We start from the raw sequence: 14489 nt of genomic DNA on the forward strand, positions 1-14489 counted from the left end.
GAGATATCTATTTAAATTTTGCTTCTGCATCAAGATATTATACTCCTTTTAAACTGTGCAACATTACTTGAACTCCATAATTCTTTAAGGAATGAACAAAATGGTTAAGATATACAGTAATATTACTGTCATCAAAAAGAATACATTACCTTGCATCTTTTTCATACAGAGTTTTTGTCAAAAGATCCTTATCTACATAGACAGTGTTGGGGTAGTACCAGACTGTAAAACGGGTATCCTGAATCCCACAGAGTAAGTTAGATGTGTCGTTCCAAGCCAACGTTTGAACCATTGTTCCTTAATTTAAAGATAAGAGTGTCAGGTGAAGTTCTACAAGAACCTCTAAAATAAACGTGTACTTCTTGAAACTTTCCTGGAGGTACTCAATGGTCAGACCTTGTTTGTGGATCACGAATCTGTCTACAGAATGTACTTTTAACTAAAAATATCATAACATTTAGATTTCTTCTTACCTATTTTGATAATTTTCTGTTCCTTTCCAAACCTTTTAACTGAAGTAATGTAAAGATCTCTGTTCTTATCAATAAAAGCTATTTTTCTTTCATTTGTAAGTCCTTTCTGGTCCAAAGCAATCTCCACAATTTCTGTCTGAAGAAGGAAATATTTGATTTTTATTTTGGATTTGATTTGTATTGTGGATTATGTGGTGCTCAAACAAATGAATGCTTAACAAAATTCAAGACAAGTGGATTGTGAAGGCACTTTTTAGGTGTCTTCTCCATTGAATTAAGCATTATATCAGTTGAATTTCACACAGACTAGAGCAAAAGTACAGCAGAGAAGAGTTTAGGAATTTACTATAAGACTACAAAAAAATGGAAGTGGCAGTACAAAAGCAGCCTAAAAGATGAATGTTTACCTCCCTCTCTCTGGAGAGGCTGTCTGATTTTGTGTTTGGAAAAAGAGTAAAAGCTCTGATGGAAGACAGACTTTCCACTGGTCTTCTTGCCTTCGATATAAATGATTGCAGTATATGCAAAGGAAGCTCAGTTGATCAGTTTTACTGCTTACTGAAACAATTCACGTTTAGTTTCAGTCTGTCATGTGCCACTGAGAAGCATGCTAGTGACTGAAGACAACCTAGAGTATATCCCTTGGTACATAAACACTGCATAGAGAATCTAATCTTTTAAAAATTTATTTTCTAAGAGTCAACTAGAAACATCAAATTGCTTCATATTAAGATTGTAAACCTTAATACATTACGAAGGCCACTATTGATTATTAATTTCAAAACAACAAAAGATTCTGTAGCCTTCACCTTACCTTATGGGTTAGAGATTTTCCATCTCCTAGTGTCTTGCCAGATATAGCATCAAATATATAGATGACTGGAGGAAAACAAATGGTTTATTAGTTAAAACCAACAGTTCTCCATAGATTTGAAAATCAGTTTCATTTATTTTCAGAGTATCATTTACAGTAATTCACTGTGTCCCTGTGTTGCCCTTGAAAATAAGCAGAAAACCCCACAACATTTCTCCCCAGTGAAGATCTGCTGACATCGCCCATATTTCTGGGATATGCAGTGAAGATTTTCTATTTGCAACTTACCTAAAAATAAAGTTTCTCTTTCCTTCTCTCTCTCTCTCTATTCGTATGTGTGTGCTGCACATGCCACCATGTACACACAAAACCTTTTATACAAACTATGCATATGCCCACATACCCCTACAGTGTGTGTGTATATATACATAGACACACAAATGTGTACATACAGTATGTGAATATGTACACAGAGACAGATGTGGGTATTCAAACCTAGAGAAATCAGTAACATCATAATGGACACCAGCTGCAACTTAAACATTTGATTCAGCACCAGTCTGTGGAAAACACAGATGTGAGAGCATTTCAGATGCTCGATAACACATCCCACCTGAGGTTTCAATTTGTTACCTGTAAGCACATGCCATAAGATGAACGTACACGTTCACTCCAAAGGATGGCGATGTTAACATGTTAATCCTGCTGTGTCTGTCTTTCTCTAGGACGCAGGATGTTGGTTTGAGGTCACTGGTTATTTAGGCAGGAAAAAAAAGAAACTGCAAGAGCAGGTGTTCAGAAAGTATTGCTTGAGTTTGCAGAGGAGGAAAAGAGAGGGTTTTGCACAAGCGTTGCTCTTGGCAGCTGGTTAAACATACAAAAGAAAATGAGGTGTTCCTGAGAAGGGGTATTTTTCTCACTCAATTTTATGCATGACTCCCTGCATGACATTTATTTTGATCTGGCTATACAAACCAATTTCACTGCTACTGTAATAGCTGTAGGAAGTGAGATTAAGGTGGTAAAGAGAAAACTATTGCACCTAAAAGGCAATTAAAATGGATTAACTTTTCACAAATAACTTAAGCCACAATGCTTATATGGCATGTCAGAAAACAAGTGTTTGGGTGTAATCTCAACATCACTTTGCAATCACTTAAAACCTAAATAGTCTCTATTTTGTATCTGTAAATTAAACATATAAACAAAGCTTAATTTCTCCCTTTGATCATCCAGAGAAAGAGAACAGCTATGGTGTGCTTCTAACACAACACATACTGTACTTCCATGAGAAAACTGCTTTTAACTAAGGCCAGCAGATCCTTCCTGAGAAGCTCTCCTCCCTCCTCCAGCCTCCCTAGAGAATGAGGGAGGACACTAAGTGCAGAGGTGCGTGTTTTTTTCTGGATTATTGGAAGAGGAGGAATACCCATTGAACTGCTCTGAAGTTATGCCTGGCTGTATGTTGGAGTCAGAGAGCTCATAGAGAGCTCCTTGCTGCGACGTGCAAACTGCTTCCTGCATCACACTCAGCCATCTCAGATATTTCTATAATGCACTGCATTATGAAAAACAGACCTGCCCTCAAAATAGGGCAAAGAAAAAAAATGCATCTGCTAGGGTGAGTGCAGAAGAAGAAACAGGCTTAGATAAGCCACAGCTTCCTGTGCCAAGAATCTGTTTTCCCATGTGCTGGCATATTATAAGGCTTTTTACCGCTACGGGTGGGACTCATAGCTAGGATAGGAAAACAAAAATCCCTATTTATTAGCAGAATGGGAGCTCCTACCAATAGGATCATTAGGAGGGCTTATTTTGAAACCATAGCCAGAAACCCAGCCTCTGTAAATTACAGTTTTGATAGAGATTAGCCTGTGTGCAGAGCTGGCTGACAATATCTTCAGGACACGTAAAGCAATGGTTGGGAGTGGGAGGTACAAGACAAAGAATTCCAAAATTCCAAAACTGTCTAAAAGCAACTGGAACCACAGGCAGGATGGTTTCACCATTTCACTCTAACACAAAACCTGCTCCTGTGCAGATGGGTTCCCACTGATCCCCTCTGTCCATGCCACAGGAGAAATACAGCTATCAGGAGCACCACAGCCCTGGGCTGGAACATTTGCATGGCCTATAAATGACACTGCTGTAAAGTCAGAAGTCACAGTGCTGTGGGATTTCCAGTGACAAATTTAAATCGTCGCAGAGGCAAACGATGTATTTGCATCAAGAGAGAACAATGGAAAAAAAGCTGACAAAAATTTTCCTGTATCACTCATTAACATAAAAAGTTCACTCTGTCACATCACACATTATAATTACAGTGCTTCTGATGCCAAAGCACAGAATTTAAGACCAGAAAGATCAACAAGAGCACAACACTGAGACAGAGCACCACAGCCTCACAGTTACGGTCACATCAGCTGCACAGACAGCTTAGCTGCTGTACAGACACAAGTCCCCAAAAGCTTGTGTCTGTACAAAAAAGAAAAGAACAGCCCACAGCTACAATTGATCACTGTTAAGGCACCGGTAGCTTCTCTGAGAAGCAGTCAAAGAGAAAAAAAGATGCTGAGGGACTTCTTTAGAAAATCACATTTAAGAGTGAAAACTCACAGTGCAATTATTCCCTGCACGTATTCCATGTTTTCCATGATGCATTACACCCAACTGGAATTTCAGAAGTATATCATCCTCTTTTGATTTTTTAAACAAAGGTAAGTAAGAACCATAATTTTAAGTCATTCTTTTATTATAATATTACCGTTAGATAAATTCTTAATGCTCTATGCCTTCTTTGTACAATAACTAGGCTGTGTGAGCAGGGAAAACCAAGTTAAATACAAAGACACTGAAAACTTCACAACAAATTAGTAGCAAACATGGAATGATTAGAACTGAGAACTCACCCTTTTCATCAGCTTTGTCTTTGACTGCCAGAGTATCATTACTCAAAGATACTGTCTGGGCATTTAAAATGTCTGTTCTCATTCCTGGAAATTTTGGAGAGGAAATTAATCTTCCTTCATAAGAGTATAAATAAAGTCCTCCACCATCTACAAGAAGAAAATGCCTACAAAACCAAACCAAAACAAAATTTAAAAAAACAACAACAACAACACAGAAATGCAAATCATTTAATAATACAGAAAAGAATGATGATCACTTCAGCCATTTGAAGACAACAGTCTAACATCACTCAGTTTCATGACATAACTTCTAAGCCTTGCATTTCAAAGTTATATTCTAAGAGCTTTGTGTGGATGACTTTGGTTTTAATGTGAATGTTATCTCTTTCCATAAGAAATATTTATTGTCTGGAATTACAGTGATTTTCTTGGTTGCAGATATTTTAAGATTTAAGTCTCATAACACATGAAGACTCAGCATTTGGCTGCACACAGAACTGCCACATGTTGCCCTTCAAGAGAACTCTGACTGCTAGTTTGTGTACTGTGGGCACACACTTGAGAAGTAACTCTAACACCTACAGCCAGCTTTAAAATAGTAATACCTGCATCATTTCCTTCAGTGTGGATTATAATGTAAAGAAAACAGAAGACACTTAAGAGCCAACTGTCATCTATTAAGACTCATAAGTGAACAATACCATATTTGCCAGACCACATTCCAATCTTTTACATAGGATATAAATAGTGCTGCATAGCACTAGTTGTCTGCTAAGTACAGTATCTGTAGTTCATAGACACAAAACAAATCCATAAACAAAAAGCCAGCTGGTGAATGCCAAACTACTGTAGACTCTCCTACAGAAGTACATGGATAGAGCTCTGTGACAAATAATTTTCAGGAAATACAGATGAGAACATTTTTAAATTGAACAAAATAAGTCATGTTTTTCAAACATAAATATAAATATATAAGAAAAATAAGAGTATTTATTTCTTGTTTTGCATAGCTGGCAATACTTCTAATCAAAAACAGAGGCCAAAGATAATTTCTATAAAGTGTATTATGCTTCAAAAAAAGCAGTATAAAACATCACAAAGCAGATGTTAGTGTACCATAGGAAGATTTACTTTCTTCTATAGACAAGAGGATAATCATACCTATGTAATATATAAGATTCATTGCCATTATCACGTATATGACAAACACATCAGCTAAGCTTTCACAAGCTTCTTACCAGTACTGAACATTTTTTCTCTATTTCTAAAATTCTGTGTGTGTTAAATCACAAAACAAAAGTTTTTAGGAAATACATCTTAAGGAAGTATCTGATAAGGAATATTATGTAATGCATTAGCTACCTTTCTGCTTGTAGAATCAAAGTAACTGTTCCTTCCTTCAGGTCAAAGATAAGTGGTGTATTCCAGTTATTTGTGCTGCAAGAAAGAAAGCCAAGTTCATCAATTGTTAAATCCACTATCTTCATGTGTCACTGTAAATACAAAGCTGAATTCACCATGTAAAGCACACACACTTTATTCATTTAACATTTCTGTGAAGGAAGATTTTGAAAAGGAAAACAGCATGCAAGAAGTCAAGTAACACTGACAACCGTTCAGTGCGATCCAGTAACACTTGTGCCTTCAGTTTCGCATCCCTTCTCACTCAGTGGTCTGAGTGGAAAGCAAAATTCCATTTATATGGAACAAGAATATATTAAAAAATATTTCTGAATTGCAACTCAACTCTCTTACAGTGATCTAGAGTCAGGATGGAGCCTCTTCCCTGCGTGCCCTGTTACACACTGGATTACTGTTAACATGACTTGTCTCACTGCTCAGTTACTTTAGGAGTAAACTTTAGATTTCAGCATAAGAAACAGAATATGATGTTCTTAAAACATCATGTAGGATTAAATCATTCCTACTCTATTCCAAAATAATTGGCATACCAGAAGGAGTATTCAAAGAAGACAGTGGATGGAATCACCCAATTGGGGCAAATATACTTGCATTCAGCCAGCACTACTGCTGCCTATACCTGAAAAGAGTAGAACTTTTTGTAGCAACACATACAGACACTGCACCAACAAGAGGCTAAGAAGGAAAAGATGGCAGGAGGAGTGCAACTATACTCTCATTTTCTTCTGGTGATGCTAGATAGAATATTTCAATTAGTTTCCAAAAGAAAAATTCTGCTGCTTTCTTACAAGGGTTAAATAAACTCAAAAAGGCTTTGTGAATATATATTACTTACGAAAATATGTAACACTGAAGAGAAGTTGAAACAACCAAATGCCCATAGTTCAAAGAGGCCTTAATAACTCTGTCACGGAACTCCAGCAAATCGACTGCATCATTGATAACATTGTGCACCTAATCAAGAGAAATTTGGGGTTGAATACAATGGCAATAGGCAGCAGTAATGCTCAAAGAATAAAAACTACTGAAGAGTCGGATGGACCGCCTTAAATTTAAGAAATAATCAATGCTTAATCGGAACGCAGAAGGTATAAGAAAAACATTAGATGTGAAGCTCTGGTGATTGAGGCTGTCTGAGCGTCCCCATTTTAAGGCTCATTGTTCAGCTGATTACTTAAACAATTTGAAATGTGATACTTCAGTGATCCCACCAAAATCCCATTCAAACAACTCAGCAATATCCAGGATTTGGACAAAGATATGCTGCTGAGATATTAGATAGCTCTACTTAATATACTTTAATGCTACCACATTCTGAAGGAAGAGCAATGTAGGCATTGACTTTAATAAGCAGGTCATGTCTTTGCCACTTATGTGAAAGTCTGCTCAAATTACAGTGTTTCAAGCAAACCAGTTTGTTTGTAACCAAGTCAGATTTTTGAGCTCAAAGATTTCAGGCATCTCCAATGTAAGGATTTCACCCAGATTTCCTCCATTTTGTAACTGATCACAAAACAAGGATGGATCTCAATTATTATGGAAGACTAGCAATCATTTGCAAGACATATTAATTACTGTGTCCACCACAGTGATACGTTCATAACTTTGCTACTGTAACAATGACAAAAGAAAGCTTTTTAGAAGCTTTTGTAGGCAATGTTTTCCTTTGTAAATATATAGGAATCAAATAAATTCAGAAGAAAATAACACAATAAGATGTTAATCTTGGATCAGTGTTAGCTATCCTTCCTCAGTTGTTTGCATATTCAAACTCCCTGGAGTTATTAGCAGAGCCCATCTGTTACGAGTCGATGTCTGGGAATGAAAGAAGAAATATGAATTTTTACCTGCTAATTTGTCTTCTGTGTTCCCAGACACTGACTCATATTATCCCACCCACCGGACACAACTGTAACACAGCGTTCCTGTTGTTACAACTTTTCCCAATTACATAGTCAACATTAAAGAATCAAGACACGAAAACATTTAAGGGCCTAATTAGGAATTTGGGAACTTGACTTTGATACTGAAAATATTGGCTTGGTATCTAATGCCAAATGTGCAATTTGGAAAGTTTTAAAGATGGAAATCTTATATTACCCCACTGTCCAGAGTGAATGTTGTGAGTCAGTGTCTGAGAACACAGAGAACAAATTAGAAGGTAAAATTCATATTTTTGTATTAATTCACAGATATTTGGTAACCTAAATGTGGAATCAGGCCAAGATTTTTCAAAGGAAGGATCCTAAACCTAAGCTCCAGAAACCACATGTAGGGCCTGCTGCGATTCCAGCAGGGCTGGGACTTGGCAGCTCCCACAGAGGCCAGAGCCCAGTGCTCAGTCCCCAAGGGCCGGAAGCACCACGTAGGTACCTGATGCACGTTATATGATATACAACACATTTCTGTAGGTTTGGAAGACCTGAATTTAGGCTGTAATACAATATGTGGTGCAGGAAAGCACATTACAACTTTTTACAGCCTTAGCCAGCAAGTAAATTTATCTGGAAATGCACTGAGACAGCAACGTTCATCATAGCCTCATTATCAACAGGGATACAGGAAATCTTCCTAAACAAGCAGCTCCAACAACTGCTGGATGCAGGTAAGGCAAAGAAAGCTCCTCTATATTGTCTGTACTTAGTGATGTAGTCTCATCTTTGCTGACAGTGTTGGTAATTCTTTTGGTTATGGTCAACGTATTGTTTTCTGCATAAACATTTTTATTTCACTTGAGGTTTTCTCTCTCATGTAAGCAGCTTCCCACAGCTGTGCATTATTCTGGAGGATAAGGTACTTCTGGTGGTATGATCTTCTGTACAAGGCAATTTTATGATAATCAATAATGAATAATCAATAATACTTGTTACTTGAAGACTGAAAACTCAAATCTCTTATTAAAAAAAGGCCTTAGAAAACTGCTACTCTGAATGCACAGTGTTGTTTAGGTTACCTGCATGGTTCTTCTCTTAATCAATGTTATTTCAAAGTTCTTCCATTCCCAGCGTTGCTCCACAACATGGGCAAAAATGACATGTCCATTCCCACAAGCTCCAGCCAGTTGAGTGCCATCCACAGACCAAGCAATATTAAATATGCTGCCAGTGTTTGGCTTCTCTAAAGCATAGGACCACTTGCAGAGAGAGAGAAAAGAATTCTTAATTTTTTCTGTACTTCTTGGATGTAACTTATTGTAATAAATAGAGTATTGTTAATATTTGTAAAGAAACATATCAGTGAGATGAATGCTATTACAATTTTAATAAGTGAATCAAGGAGATTAGATTTCTTCAATTAGATTGCTTGAAAAGCAGGGACACAAAAAGGAAAGCCATCAGGGCAAAAATCAAGGATGTCCAGTTGTCTAGTCACTTAAAGTGCATCTAGTCCTTCATAAACTATGGTTACCACATAAAAACTTAAGTGGATGTACTTAGAAACAACTACAGTGGTACAGCAATCTTAAACATCTGCATTCTGTTTCTGCTGCAGAGGCAGCATGGGGCAGCAGCTCCTCCTGCACACAGAGTTGCCAGGCTCCTATTGCTGCTCAGAGGGCTCCCAGCACTGACATTGGTGAATTGAGAAAAGCACTGGAAGTGATGCTATGCACCCTTCTCCTAACACAAAAAAGATGCTGGATGCCTTGCCCACTTCTTTTCTCTAGGCTCTCATTGTTATTTTATAGGTGAAGGATGTATTAAAATTTCCAGTTGCTATGCTTGCAACAAGAAATTGAAACATGACTGCAAGCAAAGTAGTGACATCTGGCCGAGCCTTGGAGAGAAGCAGAGAAGCTTACATTTAATACTAACCGTAATTTTATTCCTTTTCCACATTTATGTTTCCTCCAATGAAAACCCTTATTCAAAAGTTCCCCCAGCCTTATGTGCAAAGCTCCTCTCAAGTTTAGGTGGGTCCACATCCACCAATACATTCTTGTCAAAAACGAGAAGAATTTTCAGACCAAGAGCTTTTTTTCCCTGTTTCTTGCATCTCAGAAATACGAGTCATCCCAAATCTGAGAACAAGCATTTCCCTGAAAGTGGATGACTAAAATGAAATAACCTTTTAAGGACTTTTGGGATTTAAACCAGAGTTCAAAAATGAGATGCAAACCTCAACTATAACTTCTTCAGACCTGTTCAAGAGAATATTTTAAAAAGTATTTAGCTTTCAAAAAGCTACCTGAATATTCAAATGCATTTGAAACCTGAAGAATCAAATCCTAAAGAAAAAACATGTGACTGAAATTAAATGCAACCATTGGATTCTCATGACTTTCAGATACATGATATTACACCAAAGGGGAGACAGCTGGAAGAAAACGCTCACCTAATGTTTCTACCATGTTTCATGTTCTGATTTCTTTTGCAGTACACATCAGACCAAAGAAATATGAAGTCCTTCATGCAAAACCTTCATATGATTTATATGAAATGATATCACAAGAATCATATTAAAATAAAGGTGTCAGACTCCAACTTTCAATAGCAGAGAAACACGACGGGATGAAATTCAAGCTCCCCACTGTGCTAACCATGTGCAGCACACTATATAAGATGACCTCCTTAGTTAGGGCTCTTCCACTGCCCATACACATGAAAGTGAGTGAAAGACAATGTCAGCACTGACTGACTTTCCAATTGCAGGCACTCAATTTCAAGTCTTCAGCTTCCACGCCTCTTGGCTTGGAAACACCATTCACTGCAACTGGAGAATGTAACTGTATGTTGGTTTTGCTTCTTTCTTTCTTTTTTTTTTTTTTCTTTTTTAAGAAAAGAGTGAAAAGAGTGTAACCCACTTTTCTGCCTCAGTGAGATGAACTCTGTATGTAACACTCCATAGCAACCAAGGGCATGCCACTAACTTGTGTCTGACATCCTCACATTGGGAACAAGTAAGGTGCAGAGCTGTAGGACCAGTGATCACAACAAGCACACTCACAGTGCTCCGAATGCCTCACAGCTGAGACATCTCACAGCTGACCACAGGTGATCGAGCTGAGCATACTTTGAAGAAGCAAAGTTTCAAAGTTGGATATTAGGATCTTCCCAAGCAGACGAGGTTTTTTTCTAAGGCAGTTTACATTAGATCAAGGCAGTAAGCCATCAACTGAACACCAAATAAGGATGCCAGAAGAATCTGTCTTTAGCGATGCTTTCTCATGCATAGCAGACACACTGCAACTCTGACAGAGGGTTCTACAATTTGTTTTTTCAGGTATTTTAAAAACTTATTGCCAGCTGGTAACCTAACACACGTATATATTTTTAAATATAAAACAATTAAAGTTTTATTTTCCATTTCTTTCTGAAAGCTCCCAGTATAACTCAGGCCACCCCAGTGACTCGTACTCCCTGAGGATGCCTGACACATCTATTGTGCACACAAAATGCTGCCATCATTGAACATAATTCATCACTCCACTTACAAGACAGAAACAACACCTAGAAACTGAAATAGACTTTATATATCTCCTCAATAGACCGAGTTCTTTTAAAAATCAGGGTGTGAATATGACTGTATGAATGCTGTGCCAACATCAGTCAAAATGCTGCAATATTACACTTTGCCATTACTGCTTGGCTTATACTTTTCCTGTGCCATAATTAATTCTTTGTGAATTCAATAAACCACCTCAAGAACAAAAAGAGAAGTCACAGAAGTTGGATTTTTAAAAATATATTACATAAATATCTAAAAGCAGTAATTTAAGCTTCCCTGTTGTGGTTACACAATGTATTAAAAAAGCTGAAGCAGTGCAGCCATTGCATGCTGCCTGACTTCCAGAAACGGAAACTGAGATGTGGGTCAAACAGCTTTAATGAGCAGCTCCAGAGAACTCCATGTCCCAGGAACAAGGACAGCCTTTCAAAGGTCAGATATCGATTACTCAGGACCTAATACAAAGGATTTTTACTTATTAGTAGTTATTATTTTTGGACTGAACACAAAAAATTAAGAACAGTTATCCATGTGATACCAATGAATAAATACTTCAAAAAGAAATGCAATGAAAAAAAAAAGCCGTTTCTTACATTTTAAATGACTAACAATAATACTAATTGTAGTATTAATACTACTACTACTACTACTACTAATAATAATAATTGTTATTGTCAACTGTGGATGGTTAGCTGCTCCCAGCTGGTCTCTGCTCAGGGTCTCTCTTCCATTACAAGTGTAATGGAAGGTAAACCTAATCTTGTAAGATTACAACAATCAATTATCCAAAGCAAATCTAGATTTAGGTGCATTAGAAATATCTGAACGTGAGCATATATACAGAACCAGCTTGTAGGAAATGTGTATGTCTGTCTATGTATGACTCCACACATTTTATATTGAGTATAAAACATGAGGTTTATTATATCAAACCCCACCATTGTCAGGCCTTCAAGTCCCACCACACAGGAACCCACAAAAGATTCTACAAAGCAGACACAGCATGCACAGCAGGTGCTAAGGAAATCCCGTGCTACGTGTGAATACACAGCACCTGTGCTGCTGAAACACACAACTAAGAAGGGCTCCTGCAAACATTTTGCGGACTTAACTCTGGTAATTAATGTTAATTACCAAGAACTGACTGAGCCACCACCCCCAGGGGAGGTATTCAGCTGCTTTCCTACAATTCTCCTGAAATCCAAGCAAACTTAGAATTGTTGAGTCCAGAAGAACTAAAAATAGGATGATAAACTGTCCCGTATAAATTCTTAACCTTAGAAAATGAAACATTGATTTAATTCTTTAAATAGATGATTACTTCCATAGATGATCCACATGTTTTCATTTTCTTCCAGAAGTCACATTAGCCAATTCTAATAAATTAAAATATGTCAGCTTGGAAAGAATTGGTCAGCAACATAACTCCATGGGAAACCTATCTGTAATATTTTTTTCTTTTATTGAGCTACAAAGAATTCAGAATCATGACTGTTAATAAAGGTGGATGAAACAGAGACAGTGCAGAAAAAGCCCTTATATTGTTACACTGCCAAATGCATATCTTTGTGAAGCAAGGCTAAAACTAAATGTAATGAGATCAAAGCTCATAGTAACTCTATAGAAAACAGATTTGTTGGGATTTCCAGTGCTGTAGTGCAGTTCAGTTCTAAGCAGTATGAAAACACATGCATGGTATATAGCTACTTCCAAAATCTCACCATCTTTTTTCTATTAGTCTAATATCTAATGTTAATAGGAAGGATATATGATAATACGAATTCCGCAGAATGTCCTGAATTTAAATCATGGCTTTAATGAGAAAAATTATTTTCAAAGTTTCTTTGTGAATATCTACAACACTGTGGTTTTAAAATCCTTAGATGCTTTTTCTTCTCATTTGTCAACAGTTTACAACACAAGGAAAAGGGAACACTGCTAACTATTTAACATCTGACCAATCCTGGACATGGGCTCTCATTATACTTAAGTCTATCATAATGGGAAAAAGATGAAAAGACAGAGCTCCATGTTTGTAGCTGTAGCACCATACTCACATTTGTTCCCAGTGCAGTGAGGAGTAGCCATCACACTTGCAGAACTTTTCCCTTTATTTTCTATAGATATTCCCTAAATTTTATTCCAGTGTTTTTATCTATTACCCTTCTACAATCTGTGAAGCACTTGGGACACAACCTGTCTTTGGAGTGGATGGGTAGAGCCCATTTCCCACAACATGACGTGGGAGCAGAACGGAGGAGAAGGAAGCTAGTGAATCTGTCATTCTTACCATCTCTTGACCTGATCAGTAATGGCAAGGGAAGCATGCAGAGCCACAGGAAATAGCTTACGTAAAGGAACCTTTTAAGCTCTGCCCTCCATCCAAGTGATTAGACTCTGAAAAGCCACGAACACTAGGAAGGTTCGAGTCCATCCATCAACCAGCATCACATTTCAGCATTTTTAAAATTAATCTCAGTAGTCTCTACAGGATTAATGATGACAGACAATAGAGCAGACAACAAATTCCAACAGTCAATACCAAGCAAATTTTGTTTGGTGTAACCTTAATAATTTCTCTTAGATAAATAATGCTAACAAGAGGCAAAGGTGATTTTTAAAAGAAATGAAATTGTTCTAGGAGTTACTATTCCATTTTTAGTTTTCTTTTCTTAACGTACAGCTGCCAGAACAAAGTATCCAGGAAGAAAGAAAAGAATAGGAAAAAAGAACATACGCTAACAGAATTTAATTTAATTATGTCCCCAAACTGAACACATATGCTAGAGAAGAGTTAATGATATATATATCGCCTGATGGCTCCCCGAGGAGCAATTTGCCAATACAGCTCCATTACATCAGACATAATAAAAATGTCTATGTTGACCAGTAAAAGCCAGGTCTGGTTCTCTTCAAACTCCATCACTCTGGTGGTATGTGAATCATTCTTCCATTTCCCTCAATATTAGCAAAGCTAGCTCTTTAGTAACTATTTATACTTAATGTCAGGAAAGAAACTTTCATTAAAAATCATGACTTTTGAAGATAACAAATGATCGTGGCTAGCAGCTGAACACAGAAAAGCATCTGGCACTAGCTACTGTACATGTCTTTGCTTCTTTAAGAGTTGAGTAGTAAAGCAGGTAAAAGAACCCTTAACTTTATGAAAAAATAAACCCATCTGCATTAAAATTTTAAATAAATTCCACAAGTTTATTCAATATTAAATACTGATTAAAAATTACTAGTTTTCAGTTAGCGGGAGTCTCAACTGTACTTATAATAAATTAGATTACATAATGACTAGCAAGAGAAACAGTAATGCCCTGGGGATCAGAAACAAAAGCTGTTTGCTACAAAACAGCACACATGACAGCAGAAAAAACTCCAGCATTTTTCTTCCTTTTCCACTACATCAGTCTT

The 14489-nt window shown here is 37.1% G+C and overlaps 2 protein-coding genes across 3 annotated transcripts in view; one reads left to right on the top strand and one right to left on the bottom strand.

Annotated features, from left to right (window-relative positions):
• Positions 1-14489, bottom strand: part of IFT80 (intraflagellar transport 80) — a 44454-nt gene that overhangs the window by 8538 nt on the left and 21427 nt on the right. For both annotated transcript variants that reach the window (XM_031603705.2, XM_090147618.1), the window contains 7 exons: positions 8572-8751; positions 6454-6572; positions 5559-5633; positions 4197-4360; positions 1288-1352; positions 474-609; positions 150-297 (listed from right to left, as the gene is read on the bottom strand). In XM_031603705.2, coding sequence (XP_031459565.1) covers positions 150-297; positions 474-609; positions 1288-1352; positions 4197-4360; positions 5559-5633; positions 6454-6572; positions 8572-8751 — 887 coding nt within the window. The remainder of the gene's footprint in view (positions 1-149; positions 298-473; positions 610-1287; positions 1353-4196; positions 4361-5558; positions 5634-6453; positions 6573-8571; positions 8752-14489) is intronic.
• SMC4 (structural maintenance of chromosomes 4) overlaps positions 7966-14489 on the top strand; it is a 61139-nt gene continuing 54615 nt past the window's right edge. Inside the window, exon 1 of the mRNA XM_090147615.1 lies at positions 7966-8223. The gene's annotated coding sequence lies outside the window, so the exon portion shown is untranslated. The remainder of the gene's footprint in view (positions 8224-14489) is intronic.

Source organism: Phasianus colchicus, chromosome 10, assembly GCF_987193195.1.
Source record: "Phasianus colchicus chromosome 10, bPhaCol1.hap1.1, whole genome shotgun sequence".
Classification (NCBI taxonomy): Eukaryota; Metazoa; Chordata; class Aves; order Galliformes; family Phasianidae; genus Phasianus; species Phasianus colchicus.